The sequence below is a fragment of the Tenebrio molitor genome, chromosome 5, assembly GCF_963966145.1.
Source record: "Tenebrio molitor chromosome 5, icTenMoli1.1, whole genome shotgun sequence".
Taxonomy (NCBI): Eukaryota; Metazoa; Arthropoda; class Insecta; order Coleoptera; family Tenebrionidae; genus Tenebrio; species Tenebrio molitor.
In genome coordinates, this window is record NC_091050.1 from 4,947,376 (window position 1) to 4,968,817 (window position 21,442).

The following is a 21,442-nucleotide window of genomic DNA, read 5'->3' on the forward strand; positions in this document are numbered from 1 at the left end:
TCATAAAAGCAAATATTTTCCACAAAGAAACATTGTTGTCATCGGTGCATTTTTCACAAGTTATTATAAACGAAAGAAAATTCCAGCAGACAGGCATACGTACGCAGACCCGCCATACGAAAAATCACCTTTCTTTACGGTTTGAGCATTGAACAATTGGAATTTGATCTTATCTCGGAAACGACTTTTCGACCCAAACACCATACTTTCATTTCCTTACTGAACATGGAAGTAAAAAGAAGGGATCGCTATTAAAAACAACATGTCTGAAAATTTGCAGCGTAACTTTATCTATTAATATAATTATCAATTGACATTTAACTGAGAACCCAAAATGTTTTAAGACAGAATCCTATTTTCAAAATGGGAACCAAGAAAATGGTGACTGGGTTTATAGCAGCCGTGTTTGTTCGAGGTAGAAGTTTCGGCAAAATTTCTCTTTATCATCCCTGTTAGTATGATTCAAGCCAGATCGCATGTTTTCGAAAGTGTGTTCCATAACCGCGGCCTGTCCTGTTTCTTTTTTTTTTGTTGACATTGTATAAATAATTCTTTTTAAAAATTTTTGCCATTCATGAGTCTTCCTACAGGAACAACTTTTTTTTTTTATGACCAAAAAGTAACTTCAAAAAAACAATACGTTTGGAGTAGGTGGTAACCACATGGTTATTTAATAGTGCACATTTCAAAGAGCGCATTTACTCATTAGAACCTTTGTAAGATAGGACTACTCGTACTTCAATTTTTAGTTGAATAACACAAAGAGCTATGTATTACATATGTAATTAATTATGTAATAAAAATTGGCAATTTCTTTTTGACTCACTTCTCGATAAATGATAATAAAAATAATTAGAAACAATTTTTTTTTGTCTATATAAATTTATATGAAATTTACGCACAATTTGTCTAGTTAGAAATTTTGTTTTGAGTTCTCTGGCGCAAAAAAAAATGTAACGGTACCAAATTTTCTCGATATTAAATATGTACGGTTTATCAAAACTCACTTGAAACCCTTTTCATCTTCTGAAACTTGACCATTTTGAACTGTTTGACCGTTTACTTCTTCTTTTGGACTTTGAGGCTTATCTTTGTCTTTGTCGTCAACCAAATGCAAGGCACGCATCCTCGGTTCCAGTCCAATATTGTCCTTATTTGTTGGTGAACCTCCCAGCACATATTCCACCATTTTGACGCCGAGACCTCCGTTGTCTGACCCTCGGGGCGAAAGTATGCTGCCGGTATCGCCTCCTACGAAGCCTCCGCGTCGACCCATGGCAAGTGACGCCGAGACCGCATGTTCTGCAAATTCATTTTATTTACAAAAAAAAAAGATTATTACCTACACGATAAGAAAATTACATAAATTTTGATAATACATAATTGGTTTATCTTCTATTTTAACTATCAAAACTGCTTAACCAAACACGTCATAACTGTTTCTTAAATTGCTTGTAAAAAAATTATCACTTCATTTCCATAGATCCTATTTATTAAATAAAATTAAATAAAGAAAAATTAACAAATGCATATTAAGCATCAAATTAAATATGTTATGGCATGGCACTACGCGTTTAAGAATATAATCTCTTTCCCTGTTTTATATACAAGACAAATGTCTTGTATGTATATAAAACAGGGAAAGGAACATCAGTATAATAAAATTATTATACTGATGTTCCTTCTCCCTATTAATACACAAGTCATCATGAACTGAATTAAAATTTTGGAAATAGCTTGCTAACTTTTAAAAGAAGACCAAGTTCCTCTTCATTTATGTAGTACCATGCAAGCTAAGAAAAAATTCTGTTTTTACATCTGTTAAATGTATAACAATGAGTTTATTACATGTCTTTTTCAAAACAACGTCTCTTTGAATAATGACAATGAAATTATTCTAATGGACCAGCAGTTTTCAGTACTTTGGCAACATCCTCAATGATAGCTAGTCAGATTATAACAAAACATATTAAAAACAAACTAAATAAATTCCAATATCAAATACGTGGATACAGAATATCTGCAACCAATACAAATAAGTTTAAAAATAGTTAAGAGCATATGCTCGAAATTGTGGTCTACTTCTTGTAAGATAAAGGGTCAATTTTGTTTTATTTGACAACGTAAGACTACCTAACAAAACAAAACAAAAATATAAATATTTGTTTTATAAATACTCGTATGAAGTCACTTAATGCAGGGTCTTGCATCGTATACGCGCACGTGGGAAATCGCGACTTTAATTAAATAAAATTGTCGAAATTTTTCACACTTACTTGGGTATTGGTAAGGGACATTTCATAATTTTTTGATAATTTTTCACTTACAAGGCCAAAAAAAGTAAATTTCAACCAAAAAGTCAAATTTTGAATTTTACATTTTAACTTTGAAAATCATTTTTATTTATGAGCTGCTACTTGTGCTGTCGTAAATTTAGGTGACAATGTAAACTGTGAATTTTATGGCAAAAAGGTTTAAAACCACTACTTTTGTTGGCAAATTAGACCATTTTGCCATAAATCACGCGTCTGGTTTGCGGTTAAATAAAAAAGCTAATTATTTAGCCAACCAAATCAAAGTTTGTAATTGTGCCACCAGGGTTTGATGCGCTAGCAGGTACAGATTCATTGAGTGTAAAAACTTTATAGGGAAATTAACAGTTAATATCAGAAAACTAACAAAACTGTTACGGCCTTATTTATTAACAAATCTCAAATATACCTAATCAATAATTAGTTAAGTATGTATATAAAATATCGCCAATTTTAATTAAGTAAAAGTCGCGATTTTTTGCGTGCTCGTGAACGATCCCCGACCTGTATAATAACATTCGATTTTTAACAGATTGTCTATAAACCTTCCGAAATACATGATTTTTACAGTTTTTATTCCAAAGAGAACTCGGTACAGGAAAAGCTCCACCAACCAACATTCAATTTACACGCGATGTTCAGTTTATAATGGGCGTGTCGGGCGTCGGCAGCAGTCTCCATGGTCACGTCGGCGTCTGTTACCCTAGCAACTACCCTGGGCAATCCAAATTCAATCAGTCACCGTCACAAACTATAGCAACCGAGAGCGTGCGAAATCGGGAGGGCAACGTCAATCAGTACATGATTAAAACAACGTATTTACTTAATTTGGTTTGCCCAAGATATTATATTGTATCTTAGTTCGTCATTTTATATTGAAATTATTCGTAAGAAAAACGCAGATTACGTTTATTGCAAACATTAAAACCAGTATCTTTAATTTCACTTGTCATTAGGACCTCATTATACAACTATCCTTTCTGGATAAATAAAAATTAATTTTATTGAAAAATAATGCATTTTGAAACTGTTGATTCAATATTTTTCCGGACTCGTTAGATCCTTCTAAGGAACCAGAATTTTTTTGGCAGGTTATATCGGGACCACGCCGTATATATATTTAAGTTTTCAATAAAAAAAATATTTTCATAACGATCCAACCTAGATACAAGTACACACGCGGCCTCCCAAAAGGGTACGATAGCTGGAACAGAGTTCTCAATTTTTCCCTAGATTAATGGGAGCTGTCCAGTGGCGTTTGTGATAAATGCATTTTTTTAATGACAAATGTATGCTTTGTTTAAAAAAGTCAGGATTCTAAAGTTAGTCTTGAAGAAATATGATACCTATGTAACATTATTAATGTGAAAAAAAATTCGTGCACTTTTGGGTGGCCGCGTGTGTACATAAGAATTCACCAAAAATTTAACAAGAACGAGTTTTCACTCTTTTCATTAGGCGCCAGTTTATAGGCTGCAATAAGAATGATCCATCACATTATGTTATCTACTCCAAGTCCCTCATATTTTATGGTATACCCATTAATGTCACGAACCTATGGCATAAAAAATTGCCAGTTTATTAACAAAGTTGTTCAAAGTGAGTAACTTTTCATAATCTATTAAAACTCCTGGGTAAGTAATTGATATTTGACACCGCAAAATACGTTACTGACTATACAGGGTGTAACAAAAAAAAGTGGATTTATTTTAACCGGTAATAGTACTCATCAATTACAACAGCTTATCTAAATAAAGTTTCTTGGAATTTGCAAAATTAAATTGCGATCTGTTCCCCTTTATTTTGACGTGCCGTTAACGTTGAATGCAATTTTATAAATATGAAAACTTTTTTAAACAAGAATCGTAAAAACTGAATGTTTTTATTCTCTTCGTATTGCATTTGAAGAATAAAATGGTTTCACTTTCGTTTGTTTTTTTTATTACTGTTGTTTGTTTTGCTTCTTTATTAAATGTGGTTAGATTAAAATCGTTCCATAGGCGGGTAAGCAAATTTAGATTAATTTTTGAAACCCTTCAGAATTTGTTTTCAAAAAAAAAATTAAATTAAATTAAATTAATTAAAATAAATGCACTCATTTCTATTACACCCTGTATTTTACAAATCATGTATGTAATTGCATTTTGAAAATATGCAAAGAGCTGTCTAATTGTTTAGATTTCTTCTTTAGAAACTACTACATACTTGGAACAGTAATCGATAAATAAAAATACATTTTCCCTCATCGCTTCAACAGAGAGTTTGATTAGTTTTAGTTAATACTCGAAATTTGTTTTTTCCTAACCTTTTTGTGCATATCATAACAATGCAGAGAATCCTCTTGTTACGTACATTCCAACAAATTCTGTGATTTATACGATCAGTGCAGAAGATTTGTACGATACAGACGAAACGTCTTCCTTTGGATCATATTAATCTTCTTTTTCATTAGAGCATAACCCATAATGCCGTGTGTCTATTGTATTAAATAAAAGGAAACAAGGGCACATTCGTAAAAATCAATAGCCTAGGTAGATAGCTAGTTTTGAATTACTGGAGAACAAATGCATACTTTAGAGACGACTTTGACTTGTTCGACGAATTACAGTTACAATTGATCATAGGCGACTGTGAAATAGAAAATCGTCAAAAGCATGTGGTATAGTTTTAGTCACAAAATCATTATCTGAGCTGTCAAAACTACCGTAATTAGTGTAAAATTAAAAAAAAAAATTTTAATTTTACACTAATTACGGTAGTTTTGACAGCTCAGATAATGATTTTGTGACTAAAAAAAAAAAAATTTCATAAATAATTGTCAAAACGTTCTCATGTTGGTACGAACCAAACAGTGATATTAGTCACACTGAGTGTCAACATTTTTTTAATGTAACTGACCCTGCGTCCTGACGAACGAGTTTATTTCAAATTTGAAAAAGATTTCTCCTGATTTCTCATTAAATTTGTTTTGAAAATGAATTCACGGAAGAAAAGTACGGGAACGCAGTGAACATAACCTCAACTATGATTTGGTGCAAAATTGTTAATCATCCATTATATTACCGATGATTTTGATAATACATAAATATTACCGCGTAATCAGTAACATTGACAACATTAAATTTCTTCGCGTGTTTTTGTACTCAGGCACCAGTTTGGACCGAACAGTACGGTAGCGGCGACTGCAGGGGTTTACTTACTAAAATCTATTTTTGGCAATGCTTCTCCACATTATACATACAGGCTGTAATCAACATATACGAAAATATTTGAACCCGTAAAGTACTGAATGGCTCCCCCCATCAATGGAAAAATATGCCTTTTTTTCAAAAACTAATATGAATATGTAATGGCATGGCAATCTAGACAATAAATTGTGGACACGCCACTGGGTAATTGTTCACTTTAACTACTTCTGGAATTTTCGCGTTTTTTCTGGCTAGACAGCCTCCGGACGTCCTCCTACATCATTTCCCACCAGTCAAACCTTGTGCAAATGAACATTTTCCTTACCCTTTAGTTCTACTAAGACTTGGCGCGACCTTGAAACACAACAAGAGAAAAAAAAAAGGCATTTGCACAAGGTTTGAATGGGTGAGGCTGTCTAGCCAGAAAAAACGCGAAAATTCCAGAAGTAGTTAAAGTGAACAATCAGGACCGATCCAAGGGTATCTGCCGCCCGGGTGCAAGAAATAATTTGCCGCCCCTATACAGGGTGTATCAAAACGACTGCACCAACTGCTTGTAATCGTATAAAGTAGAGTTGGAGGAACGTGAAAAAAATAATACAAACATTTTCCTAACGCTTTTTTGTTATTTTTCCAAATTTTGATTTTTTTTTATTGCCATTTACGAGCACATGACTAAGATTTAATTAAAAATCGTGTAACAAAAATTTTAAATTTCGGTTTTTAAAAAAGCAAATGAACTAAAACAAAATAATTTAATTAGTGAATGTTATCGCAATTGAATGCATACTCCGTTTAATATATGTAATTAGAACAAAAAAAATTTTTTTTCAAAAGCATTTTTGGTTCAAAATTTCTAACTTCAACACCCTGCAACTTTTAATTGAAGCTGGGGAAAAATGTTATTTCAATTTTTGTACGTTCTTCTCACTGTATTCTGTACAACTGCTAGTAGTTTAGATAAAAATAAATTATATACAGGTGTCTCAAAATTCGCGAATTCCGAATTCAGAGCGTGGTAGGGATGGACCCAGTGGAGCTCGAAAAAAAAATTCGCTCTTCGTGAAGAAGATATAAGCACTTTAATTTTGTTCAATACATAGCAGCCTGGATATGAATATCCACAGTGACAAAATACTGTTCTAGCTGCGTTGCCGTTCCATTTTTAAGAAAAATTACAAACATTTAAGATTTTTTTACTCCAAAGTAAAGCTATTCTTCAAAAATTGTTTTACGTTATTATTTTCCACAATCATCTACACCATAAATAACAATAAACACTGAACTTTTCAGCCTGTATTTGAAGAAAACGCACTTCAAAGAGTGCACCTTCAGACCAATGTATCTTTGTGGGGGGATTCTCGACTTTTTTTTTATTTCCATATTTTTACTACTGAAGTGACCCCCTACAACGCTCTGAATTTAGAATTAGCGAAATTGTGTAAGTAAAATGAATTATTGGAATGCTTGCCCACTTGTCTTTAAAGAAAAAGAAGAGCCCTTCACCGTTGAAAAAAAAATAAAATAAATCAAACAGTAACTTTTGTACACCAGTATAAATAATTTTAGCTTTACTTATTTTATTTTGCCGCCCCTAGTAGGTTGCCGCCCGGGTGCTGTGCACCCCTTGCACTCCCGGCACGGCTCGGCCCTGTGAACAATTACCGCCACTGTCTTATTATTATTATTATTATTGAATAAGTCAACTAACAGACTACTGTCCAAATAAAAGTTGACTGTCTTGGTTTCATAATAGAAATAAAAAAAGCAATTGCAAAGAAAAATCGAACTCTTGCGTTTTACACACTTCATACACTCCTGTATGACAAAAAAGAATATTCTTATCGAAGTCAGTTACATATTAGGTAATTGCAGTTCCACAAACGGGTCCAGTGTATTTTTTATTAAATATTTTACAAACGCGGAATTAAACGGATATGGTGATCGCGGCGAGTGGCAACGCGGTCAAAGTGCAAATACTGTACCGGGAACAGTTTCCAGAGAGGGTTGTACCTATTTCAAGTACGTTTACTTCCACGGTGCAACGGTTCGGTTCGTGCACAACACAAATGGCGCGGAGGGTGGCAGGCGTGTATCACGCATCAAGGATAACATTTTCAGCATTTACTGTGACTAAGGTAGGGTTTACAAAGTACATACATGAAAGTGATTTGTACGTTTTTTTCGACACAATTCAGTGTCAGTGTCAAATTTCTTGCATGGTAATCGTTTTCGTTGTTGCTTTTTTATTATTTCACTTTCATTTGCTCTTCATTAGCATCGACCACGGGCCGGAATGAGGTGAATTTTGAATTTTTAAATTCGCAATTTCAGCCAGTGCAAATCGTCTTCAATGTCTTGCTGGTTTACGGCTTAAAATACCGTGCGATCAAATAAAAAAAATCAGAGTAGGCGAAAATGGTGGTTTGAACCAATCAAAGCATCAGAATAGCACAATCCAGGAAACTCGATTTTTTTTTAGTTGATCGCACGTTACCTATTTCCGCGTATTTTAATTACACCTGTGTAGCCAACTAACCGAACGTTGCAGGTGTCTAAAGTTTGCCGCTTAATGTGCATAGTATTCTACAACACGTGACACTCTATCAACGTTGGCATTTGTTGAAGTTCGGATAGAAGTCGGTATGCGAGACCTGCTTCAATGAAACGTCGGCTACGAGAAGACGGCTCCACACTGTGGCCAACTAGCCAAACGTTCGCAGTGCCGAAAGTTTGTCAAACTTAACCTCAAGTGACAAGACACGCCGAGTGAAATACACATCATGTGTATCCTAAATTTCCACACTTATGCGGTATAGTATGTGTTTTCTGTGGACATGCTACGTAAATGCGGTTCAAGCGGGTCTATTTACAGAGTTCTGTCCGGACCTGAACAAACTTCACGCACCGTCCACAGTATGGAGTGAGCATAACGCATGAGTGTGGAGAATCAGCATGTAGTGTTTATGACACACTATACTGAATATGTATTGAAATGAAAATTATATTTTGAAAAAATGGTATATATGTACATTAAAATTAAAATTCATTATTTTATTTCTGAAGCACGTTACATAATTAAATGAACTTGCCAATCAAACCAACGTATTAGTTGACAGAAAAAACGTCAAAAACTTTGGTAAAATCTACTTTTAGAAGCAGAATTTTTTTTATTTACTTCCAGCACGCATTTTTTTATTTATTGTCACCGGTGCCTATTTAAATCTTATATTTTAAAATGACTAACCGACATTTGAAAAACTGCTCATACCCGCTCATGTGTTTACACATCCATTGATATAAAAAATGAAAAAAGAATTATATACTCGATTAAAATACTCTAATGAAAAACAGTAAAAACTGTTGCATATTAGAACAGCGATCGTTCTTTCTTCAAAAAACTGTAAAATTTTTACCGCACAAAAACATTTCCACTCACTCTTTCGTTTCAATTACATATTGATGATTATCCCATGACCAGGAAGTGTGGAAGTGTCAACTAACGGGTCAGAAAAATGTAAAAAAGAATGTTCGATTAAAAAAAAAAGATCAATATGTAAAAATGTTTATTTTAAAGAGTTCTATTGGTGATTCAACTTATTACGTGAAACGGAGGCCTCGCTGTAAAACAAAGATTGAAAATACGAAATAAAATATGTAATTGAAAGAATTAAATGTAGATCTTTCTGCAACGATTATTTTGGCGAATATTTCTTTTTTCTATAGCAGATGTTAAAGTGTGTTTTTATCTATTCAAATCAAAAGGTAAAGTAGCACCACCGCAAGGGTGGATAAAGTGCTACTTTAACAGCAAGGGTAGATAAAGTTTATTTTATTTTTTATTGCCTTAACAACGCTCATACTAACGAGATTTTAAAACCTGACACGATTACTAATGGTTTAAAAAAAATGTTTTAATAATAAAATACAAATGCTACCTACAGGAAAAAAAAACTGAATATTATACACGACGATAAAATTTCATTATCGTCTCGACGCTAAAAAACGCTAAGATAAATTAACATTTTATGGTCTTGTATAATAAATGACTATTAAGTTTTCATATTTATATACCGACTCCTGTTACTTATTCTCGTCAGCTCTTGAAGGCGAAAGTAATAAGTTGCGGAGCGCATCAACAGAATATACTCCACATAAGGTTACTCGACGTACCTACTAATGCAATGTTACTGTCTTTTTGGTAGTATGTATGCCATCTTACTAAATCATTGCTAAGCAACACTTTGTGTGAAATCAAAGAACTACCACTTAAATTTAGTGTATAATAAACCTTACCCCACATGTTTCATTTTTTTAGCATCAAATCACTCAGTATAATTGGAGTACAAAAAGTAAGTTCAAAAAAATAAATAAAATGTTTACCTGGTGCTGCCCATGTCGAATCTCTCCATACTTGCTCGTGATTTAAGTGATTCAATGCCAACGATTTTGCGTCTTTTGCTTCGAGACCCCATAACTTTTTTGCTGCTGGAGCAATCTAAAACAAAATAATGTTTCATTTATTCAGACAAGTACTAAATTGTTCAGCACAATAACAAAAACAATTCAACACCGAGTACTAGACGTATCTGACTACAATGGAATCCCCTTACAATTGACAACTTTCTTTACCCACACACAAATTCTATGAATATTTTACAGATCATTGAAGTACCACCTTCAAACATTATTCATTCCTAAACTAAATAAAATTATTTAGAATTTGAGAAAAATCAGAGATAAAAGAAAAATTTGTATCAGATGGTTATACTCGTAAATCCATTGAACTGGCTGTAATTCAGTTATAATAATTTTTCGAAAAATTGATCTATTAACGTTCCGGAAGAATGAAATACATACGATTTTTTTAATTAGTCATTAGACAACTGATATTAGAAAATAATTTAGTATGCAGTTTAAAAATAAATATTAATTAATGCTGTACGAGTATGTTTTCTGCCATAGTAAAAATACCAATTTGGTATAAAATTCATATACAAATTCCATTCCACCAATGCGCAAATAAGACACATAATTTCAAAAATATGTACTTTACGGGAAATAAAGACAACTAAATAATTTAACACTCTTTCTCTTCAGAACTTTCCTTTTCTAATTTGAGAAGAAAATTTTTTAAAATGAATAGAGTTTTACTTTTGTTAAAACTTGAGATTTCCATTTAATATGTGATACATTTTATTTACATTATTTTATCTCATTTTAAATGTAATTAAAAATCGAATCCTCCATCAGCCAAAGAGAGGGTGGCGAGGTCGCGACCTAAGGGGTCTTTGGCCTAGACCTCGCCGGCCAGCCAGACTGCCGGTCGATACTCGGGCACCGCACCCGTCGCACTGCACCCGCACGTAATAATCGGGCGGCGCCAAACCACCTGCACTACGACACCGTCGCCATAGACACTTAACGTTTCCCCCAAGTAACATGCAAATGCTTTCGCTATTGTGCTTCTGCTGTCGAAGACAAATCGTTAATTATAAATTTGAATATAAAAAGATATTTTTAAATGCAAATCGTTTGTGTGAAAATAGCACAAAAAAGACTATTGTAAGTTTCGCAAGATATATTTTACTTCATTAGCGTCTCCGTTGTTAATTCCAAGAAATTTACTGGTACGCCTCAATAAATTACCACATTTTTTTTAACATTGTGTTTATCTAACAATTTCATTTGATTTGTAACTAAATGGCATAATGTACCACCCATCATGCGGGACAACTATTTGTTCTTGTACATTTTGTCTTACGGTAAGTACGATATTATTTTCATTAATATGACATATTATGGGGAATGATTTAACAAAAATATCACAATAGCAATTGTCGCTGCTTGTAAAAAATAAAAATGTCGCTGAAAAAATTATCTTACATCCGGTTTAAATCAAATTTGGCATATCCAAATAGATATTTTTGTATTAAGGGCGTGAAGGAGGCGATTTTGGCCCGCGGCGGAATTATAAGCCTGAGGCCCGAAGGGCCGAGGGATTATAAACGACAAAGGGCCAAAATCGCCGTTCACGCCCGAAATGCAAACATTATTTTTTGTAAAATCATTTAAATCCACCTTAAAGCTTTGAAAAAATAAATGACATGATTCGTTCTCAAAAATCAAGAGTTATGTTGTTGGTTGCCAATGTGATGCAACAAATAAAATAACTATAAAATTAATGGTTGTTCCTTTAGGCTTTCGGGCGCAAAAGGCATTATTAACGCCCGCAAATTACTGTATACATGACTTCATTTTGATACGATTTTACAAAAATAAACTTTGTGTTGATATGTCATTCATCACAGAGAAAAATAATAGGTAAAAAAAAGTTCGTTGTAATGAGATGCCTTATTTCGAAATATTGTAGTAAATAAGGTGACAACGGTGGTGTAATTTTTTTCCTACCTATCCTACCGAAATCTTTTTCGTTACGTTAAAAACTGTTAAAACTGTTCTAGATTCGTTTAATTCTGGGTGATTTTTAGTGCTTTCAATATGTGTGCAATTTCGCTTCGAATTAATTCTCACTCCATGTTTATTAATTGAAACCTACCTTTGCTATTGACGTGAAAACCTTTTACTCGATGTATCAAAATACCATTTTAAGAATTCTTCAGTTTTTTTAAGTAATTTTCCCTTCATTGATTATATTCACTATTTCACATGCTAGTTCAAAAATTAGCTCAGACTCCTTCGGAATGTTATCTTTTACGAATGTGTTTTGTCATTCTCTTGGTAAATATCTAGCAGCGTGAATGAATGAATGAATGAATTATAGTGAATATGTCGTACTTGTAAAATCCCAATATTTTCAACTCAAACTAGTAACTGTCGGGAATTAAATGAGAACAATGTTGGCCTTGTCGCAAACATAAATCTCGGTCCACATATTCATCCAGATTTGCGTAATTTGTTGCTCTTTTCCGAAACAAATTTAAAAACACCTACATTTAATTAAAAACAATGTAAATTACGTTTAATTTGGTACTTAAGTAAATTAAGTTCATTTAGTCCAGTCAATAGAGACATAAAAATGGCTCCACCTTGCAAAAGATACAGAAAAGTTTATACTTGGCAGGTATGTACGGGGTGATCAAGAAGGACTGTTTAAGTTGGTAACACTGGATCGTATTTTAAATCGTATAACAAGAGTAACTTCCGGTTGTTGGTGGCTTGTCGTTGTTAATGCTATACCTATATCAGATATTTGTCAAATAAACCAACAAAACATAACCAAATTAAAAAAATTTCTTAATTGTACTGCCAACTTAGAACAGTCCTTCTTGATCACCCGGTATTTTCTATTAGGCATATTATTAATATTGTTGAGTTTGCGACCTTGGGGGGTTGCCGCTCGTCCCGCCATATTGGAGAATAGGGGTGCAAAGTCACATTTTTGTGTAGTCATAACCATCAGCTGATGCCTGTACCAATTTGTGGCTTCTGCGCAATTTTCTGACATTTTTACTTAAAATTTTAGAACACGTTGCAAACAGACTACTTCCCAGTTTCTGATAAATTTACCAGTAAATTTTCTGTGAAATTTAGTACCGTGTCACACTAGCTTTAGTTTCACTTCATATATTTTGCCAAAATTGTAGGTCAATCAGTAAGAGGAGAAAATAAATTATTAAAATTTTGGGGGTGATGTTAAAAACCAACCCCTTTATCTACTTCTACACTTACCAAAAAAAAAAAAAAATACAGAGCAACTTTTAATTATTCCAACAAGATTAATGATTTATAACAATATTGAATATACCGGGTGTTATGGAAGTCCACGTAATAAATTTAACCACCAATGGGACTCATTAAAATAAACATTTTTTTATTTATCACTTTCCACATATTCCTCAAAACAAGAGTTCAAATTAAACATAATTTGAACTCTAAAATTCATACCCGCTTGTTTTTACACATCCATTGATAACGGAGCACGAAAGAAAAATTACTCGAATAAAGAACAGTAAAAACTGTTAGTATTAGAACGATCGTTCTTTCTTCAAAAAAAAACTGTCAAGTTTTTATCGCACAAAAACATTTAATTCACTCGAAAAGATCAATATGTAAAAATGTTTATTTCCAAGAATTGTATTATTGGTGATTAAATTTATTAAGTGGACTTACTACATTATACCGGTGTGATAAACACACCCCATATAGTGCTTTGCACGAAAATCACACAATATGGAAACATTCATTGATTTGCTTGCAAGAATTGACAATTCAAACAAATTTTCGAACGTGGGGTTTGTACATACGAGTATTAGCTAGAGGCATAATTTACTTTATCGGAGTGGCGGCAAAAGAGTTACGATGTTTGATCATCAGTCGACGCAATATTAGGCAATATTAGTCAAAAATTGTATGGGATCTTTTTTTTTATTTTTTTTTATGTCACCTCAAAGTTGGCGTTGAAGAGTCGAACGCACCACTCGTCAGTCTGCAGAGTGAAAGCATAAACAACGCAAAGTCAGGTTAGCTTTAAACAGCTGATCCGTCATCTGTAATTCGTGGTGCGTTCACAATCGACTCTTCAACGCCTACTTTGAGATGAAATTTAAAGAAAACACGATATAAAATAGCAACATCTTGGTACGTACTATGGTGACCGAAAAAATTTAGCCATCAATTTCTGTCACTTTAAAAAAAAAAATTTGTAAGCCATACTTTACTGTCACTATGATTACCGTCTTGATTATGATTGGTATTTTTTGGGTGGTAAATTTCAAAACTCGAAATAATTTCGTCATTTTCTACTACACAGACGTTTACCTCAGGTTAACTGATAATAATAATAATTGGCTAGCTAGTTAGTTAGCTCTTGACAATGAGAGGCAGGAAGAGTTCGCAGCTTACTAGAGTGATACGATGTACGACTGCTCTAATTTCATGTCGGATTTTTTGAATATCTGAGCTTTAAACAGTTGGTTGTAAAAAAACGGGGGTCATTGTTCACTTTAACTACTTCTGGAATTTTCCCGTTTTTTCTGCCTAGACAGCCTCAGGGCGTCCTCCTACATCGTTTCCCACCACTCATACCTTGTGCAAATGAAAATTTTCCTTACCCTTTAGTTCTACTAAGACTTGGCGCGACCTTGACGCGACCTTGAAACACAACAAGAGAGAAAAAAAAGGCATTTGCACAAGGTTTGAATGGTGGGACACGATCTAGGAGGACGCCCTGAGGCTGTCTAGCTAGAAAAAACGCGAAAATTCCAGAAGTAGTTAAAGTGAACAATTACCAAAACGGGAATAGAAAATTCTCGAAATGTAAATTTGGTTTTGTTCATTTGCCAATTAATTGTCTACTTGACAATACCTATTTGACCATAATTCTAACCTATCTCTCCTGAGAAGGTTTTATGAAAAAATTGTAAGAATGTGTCAATTGTATTCTAACAGTTCCCGTTTTTTTTTTTTGCAACCAACTATACAAAATAAATAAATATTCTGCATTATTTTAAATTAGGACCCAGCGTCATGTGCCTTTTTTTGAACAAATTCTTTGCCCAGTTGAATGTCAAGCATGATATGGAGGGTAATACATAATTTGAATGTCAAATTTGGCACTTGCTTCATAAATTTAATATGCCTAAATATTAATCAACGAGATTAAATTACCATGTTTCGTGACAATTCACGCGATGACGCTGGCAAAACAAACTTCTAACCACAATCTTTCGTTGCAATATCGTCTGTCGTTAACTTGATTCAACATTTCCAAATATAATTACGTATCCTTTCAACAAAATATATAGCATAAACGATAGTTTTATAATATTTTTAAATCACTTTTAATATCAAATAATCAATTTAAAGCAACTTTTATACCAAGTTATTCTGTTAACTAATCTAATATTTGTTCGATCACTCACCGCTAGTGTGCTAATCAATGATTTATTTACATTTTAAGGTATGTACATATTTCAACTAACTCCCAAAACTTCCGAAAGGGTGACAATATTGGAAAATGACAGATTTTAAAACAATCTATATAAACGACAGTTAGTACAACCAATTCCATGGTCAACTACTCAACTACCGCAGGCGTCTGTACCGTAAACTGAATCAATAGTGTCAACAAAAAAGCGGTCTCATTAGCAACTATGTATGTATTTGAATCAACATAAAATTAAATTTACTGTAATTAAATTCTATCCATTATCCAAGTTTCAAAGTATTTTTTTTTTTTATTTCAAACCAAAGATATCTATGAAAATATGACTAAATTCTTACGAACTTATCTAATTTCAAAAAAATATAAAAATACCAATCAGAGATCTACACCTCCAAAGTGTGTTTGCCGTAATTTTATGTTGCTAGGATTTCATTTAAGAAAAAAACATCTTAATATTTGGACTATTGAAGTTGTTTTTGAAAGATATCAGTCAAATTAAATTTGTAATAAAAAAAGCCAAAACCTTTATTTGGTTACAATCATGTATTCAGGCGCTGATTATTTAGAAATGATAATAATTTTTGGGGAATGTGAGCGTAACGCCAGGGAGGCAGCAAGAGTCTTCGAAGAACGTTTTCCGGGCAGAAATGACAATTATTTTTTCGTTTGCAACACATTTTTTGTATTTTTTGCTACAATACGTTGTTATAATAAACGAAATGATCTAGAATGCCATTTAGTTGCGACTATCAAGCATCAACCACTACCCCACGAGTCCGACGCCCGCGGCCCGACCAAAACAAAACTTGAGAGCGAGGCCGACCTGGTCATACCAGCCAAAAATCATCGGTGGGTTTTGCGCATCAGAGCCTCTGTAACCGATTTATTGTCAGATCCGACACTGGTGGCTCGGCTCAGGTCCGTGGAGTCGCTACACTCCAAGACCTCCTACAATCGCCCATAGGCTTTGCTTAAACAGTAGACATCTGAACTTACAATGTAATGACAGCTCTACCATTTCAGATTGTTAACCTAAATTTGTTGAGAATGAAAAGTCAAATCTAACAGTGTCAAAATTACAGTGACCCAAACATTTTTTGTAGCTGATGGTATTATTTTTGAAACCTAGCAACTGGCTTTATTTGGTTGAAATAACATCACACCTCGAGATGCCCTTCTGGGATTGGTAGAATTACAAGTATTGTAACTCAGTTATGAAAGCAGTAGTAAATTCTTTGTTTCTACTTTTTGACAACTATGTAATAAGTTGTCAATAGTCAAGGTGCCCTTTTTCTCTAGGGCGCGAGTTGTGAAAGGCCCTGTATATTTCAGTTGTAATAAATGGAGTCATTTGATTTTTTTTTGTACCTATTAGCTTATTTTTCATTTTTATGCATTTTTTTTTTTTGGGCTATTTAGGTTTCAGGAAAGGCGGTTTTGCCATTTTTTTTTTGTTCTACTCGTATTTAGGTGCTTATTTTTATGTCTTTACACAGGATTATCGATAAATTATGTCCGGTTTCAGGAAAGACAGTTTTACCAGCAGAAGGTCTTCTTAGAAATGTTGGGAAGCTTCTTTGAATATGCCGATGAACGTGCGCTGACTTTTTCATTTATCGGCGACTTGCCGCAAAAACAACATCACAAATGCACATAGTTTTTTATGACTAAAATATTACTTTCGTTTTTCGTTTCGTCAGTATGTTTCGAAAAGAGTTAAAAGAAGCATCTTAAGAGAGACTCAACACTTTACTTATTTCTTTGTTTTTATTTTGTGTTTTTTGGTTTGATATCTTGAAAAAAGCCTACGCCGTGGACAAATCCATACAAAGCCATTCGGAGTTGAAATTTGAAAATAGCAAAATCATTTACAGGGTATGTTTTAAAACGGAGAGTTTTATTTTATTTCCTTAAGAGGTTTTTGATATACACAGGTCAATTATTTTGTAAATTAGCTGCGAAAAAACTACAATATCACGCAGCACTTAAAAAATGCAATTCACCAACAATATTTACGAAAAATTAAATGGCAATGTTATTCCTAAATTTAAATATGCTCCAATTACTAGTGTAGAAGTAGAACGCAGTTTTTACTAATTTAAAAATATGTTCAGCGACAGAAGAGTGGGGTTTGCTATTGAAAATATGGAAGAATATAATAAGTTTCTTCAGAAACAAAGAGTAATTTTATTGTTAATTTATAGACATTTTTGTGTATTTTACAATAAAAATATTATATTTAAATTGAAAGGTTTTTATGTATATTTTGTTCAAATCTGACAAACTGTATCGTTTGCATTTTGCTAATTTATTTACCCTCTCATAACTTTATAAGCTTATTTCAGTTTTCTTTTCATACCATTTTAAAAGCTTTTTTCCTAGTTTTTAAAGCTTTTTTTATGCTTAAAAATCCGCGCTCTCCTTATTAAGCATGAAGTCGAAATGATTTGTCAAATTTGTACGTTGCAAAAAAAAATACCCTGGAAACTCGATTTTTTTTCAAATATGTAATCTCACTTTGGGAACGCGCCATTTTGCGGCGGCAAAAAAAATCTTGTCTCTTCGACGTCGTCTAAGATCTTGAAAGAGAGCCGTAAAACGTGCGAGGAAAGACCCTGGACAAACATAAACAATGCTGAGGCCATCGAACTGGCAACATGGCTATCCCCACAAAGGTTAGCGCTGCACACAAAAGTTCCGGAGCGGCAACTAGAAATGCACCACTCGACTTCATAATAAACAACAGACCGCACCGCTCTGTATCCAACTATTCACCCCTACCCACCTTGAAAATGGCTACCTGATCACAAACAGTTCTCTCAAAACCTGTTGCTTCCAATAAACTGACATTAAATGATGACAGCAGGACGAACTAGTAGTTCGATTAATGTGAAGACAAAAAGTAACAGCGATGTCAGTAGCGGCATATTAACCGACGTACAACATAACACACCCTCGCTGTTAACAGCAAAAAGTAAACAAGGTCTACAACTACGGGACGCTCAAAGATTAATAAAACGCAAATTACCATGTCGGGTCCCATATCTTTCATTTCCCTATTAGATGGCACATAACGATATAACCATTGTTTTGTACACAGCAAAACACGTTCACTGATCCACTAAACACGGCGTCCGGCGTCCCGTACCACCGAATTCATAACACAAGGTGCGGCATTCGGAATTAAACTGAGCTAACAAAGAAGCAGCACCACATGCGCGCTTGCGCCGCACTGCAGTAAGTACCTAGACCCCCAAGTTACACACATTACACATTACATATTACATACCCGTCGTGCAGGTCCATCGGCTACAACCGTACCCACAAAATTTGATCTTGTATTACGATTTCAATCATAAAGAAATTATACATATTTCTGTTTTGTATTTGTATTACCGCGTGGAATACTTTTATGATAGAAATCATAAGCTCTGCAAAATTTTGAAAAAAACCGTGGGTAAAAATAACCAAAATAACTCCTCTAAAATTAGAACATCAACGTATTAAGATCAGTGAAATACAAAACTTATTGTAGTTTACAAATATTCTGTCATCCACGTATGGATAAGTTTCAAAATCAGAATAAATTATGTAATTCTTTTAGGACCGCTAATAATAATAATTGTGTTACGTAGTTCATCACCTCAAAATATTTGAAATATATTAAATACAATATTAATAACCTTCTTCTGGAAAAAAATACTGATCTCAAGTAAAATCAAATTGATTAGGTAGAAATTGATTGTTCAATTAATGATAGTTTTGTAATTTTACTTTATAAATAAATTTCAGCTAAATATTAAGACGTCTAGGAGAATTTGATTCTGTAGCCGTTAATAAAGGTTGAACATCCCTATACGGATGAATATCTACAAATCGATTAAATAATGGAAATGCTAAGTACGCTTTAACGATGAGGTAACTTTCCAACTTTGTTACTTCGCTGCACAATATCATACAATTTTGGAAATTCTTTAAATCCATAAAAAAAATTCTGACCAAAAATTGGTTCTTCTACATCAACAAAGAAATGTTTAATTTCGTTCTAAGTAATGAGCATGGTCACACATGTCGTGAAAGATTACGAATCAGAGACCTTAAAAGTCCTTGGTAGTAGTAATGCTTTATTTTGCCCCACGGGCGGCTTTCAGGTTCCTAAAAGTCCTTGGTTACATTTTTAACGTCAAATGGTGGGACGTTCCATTCAAGGACACTTCCATGTTAAAAGAATAGTAGGTAGATATGCAAATTTTGCAACTAGAGCTTGTATTTAAGGTCGAATAAGTTAAAAAAAACTATGAAACGCAGGCAATTATAATTAGTCCTTTAATATAATTCACAATACAGAGTCCTAAATTACGATATTTTCTCAGTTTTTTAGACTATCAATAAATTGGAGAAATAATTTTATCATCAATTCTTTACGATACATCCAAATTTCATACTTTATACTACGAATTATCTTAAATAAAAAAAATGTTTATTATTGAATGTTAATGAACTAAATTAACTCATCACAAAAAATCAAAAATATAAATCTCTCAGTACATATTCATGGAAGAATAATTTTGCCACGATGGAATACGGGCCCGTTAAGGGCTCAGTACGCCACTGTAATATACATCGTATGTAATCCATGAACTAGTAATTGAAATTTCGACAATGTGTAGAAAAAGATCAGAAAAACCAAAAGATGTACAAGTTATGATTGCTATGATGACGTCATTTCCTATGAACTTTTTTCTACCTGTTATTAAAAGCAGGCTTGAATAATCAATTTACTATACTACACAATTCGTAGACTTTTGACTCTTGAAGTCTTAAAATTAAATGTACGTATTTATTCAACTTAATTTAAAGTCTATAAATATGTTCAAAATGTAATTATGTATTTATTTAAAAAAAGGGTTGTATGTAATTTGTTAACCAAAAAAATTAAACTTTCAAAATTTTTCCACCTACCAAATAAATTTGATTTACCTACTTACTAATATTTTTTTCGGCAATGGTTTCATTCAAAATATAATCCGGTTTACACGTTGAATGACAAACAATAAAAACACATTAACATTAGTACAAAAGCAAATTAACATGATAGGGTAAGCCATAAAGGCAGTATATCGGGCATATCTATGTATATGAAAGTACATAGTTGGTGACAAATATACCTACACAAAATCGTTATCACTGGTCATATTTTTTTATTCTTTAATAATTAATTGTAATTGTGAATGCTTAGTTTATAAAAAAAATCGGCATTCCCCTTCAGTTAACTCATCCTGTATGCAATTATATTTTGAAGGTTGCCACCAATTAATCGCAAAAATTGAATAATTCCATTACACATTCAACGTAATAAACAATATTAGCTTCAAAACACATTGATACATGCTACAAAAAAAAAAACAAATAAAAAAGTGGTGTGAGGTATTGTAAGACGAAATTTTTTAAAAATATTCATTTCGTTGTCATTAATTTATCTCATTCTCAGAATCCGCTTGCGTCTTGTTATAACACATGTAGTTCGATTCATACATCTCTCATATTCTTTTGGCTTAATTAGTATAATTCGACTGTGTGCAGTCTGCGTATAAATTATGTAAACATTTATATAATTAATTTGCAATAGTAGTTATGTAAACAATTAGGAATTCTCAATTTCAGCAGAATTGCAGTTAATTATCATAATACTCACAAGTGATAAATGTTGGAAAATCTTCTCTTGAGCTATATGTAGGCTAGTAGAAAAAACTGTCATGAATATTGCACATACATACTTTACTTCAATATATGTAATCATGTATACTTTATTAATTTATAATGTAAAGGAAAGCCCTGAAGCTCTAAAATTCTGAACTGCGGTTGGAAAAGAAATCAAGGTAGATACCGTTTTTAATGATTAAAATTAAAATTTTCCTGAAATCTTGCATAAAATGCCAATTTGCTTTGTATTGTTTTTGAATCAAAAGAAACAAGATTTTGTTAGAACGCTTTTTAATTGATTTACTGTTTGCGTCGTAAACGACTTCAGGGTA

General features: G+C 33.1%; 1 protein-coding gene across 8 annotated transcripts in view; it reads right to left on the reverse strand.

The window, feature by feature from the left end:
- Positions 1-21,442, reverse strand: part of LOC138131951 (maternal protein pumilio-like) — a 55,614-nt gene that overhangs the window by 30,161 nt on the left and 4,011 nt on the right. For 7 of the 8 annotated variants that reach the window (XM_069049241.1, XM_069049240.1, XM_069049237.1 and 4 more), the window contains 2 exons: positions 9,884-9,998; positions 1,008-1,302 (listed from right to left, as the gene is read on the reverse strand). In XM_069049241.1, coding sequence (XP_068905342.1) covers positions 1,008-1,302; positions 9,884-9,998 — 410 coding nt within the window. Of the gene's footprint in view, positions 1-1,007; positions 1,303-9,883; positions 9,999-18,435; positions 18,598-21,442 lie in introns of those variants that run through there. The other variant, XM_069049242.1, reaches the window with a different exon arrangement.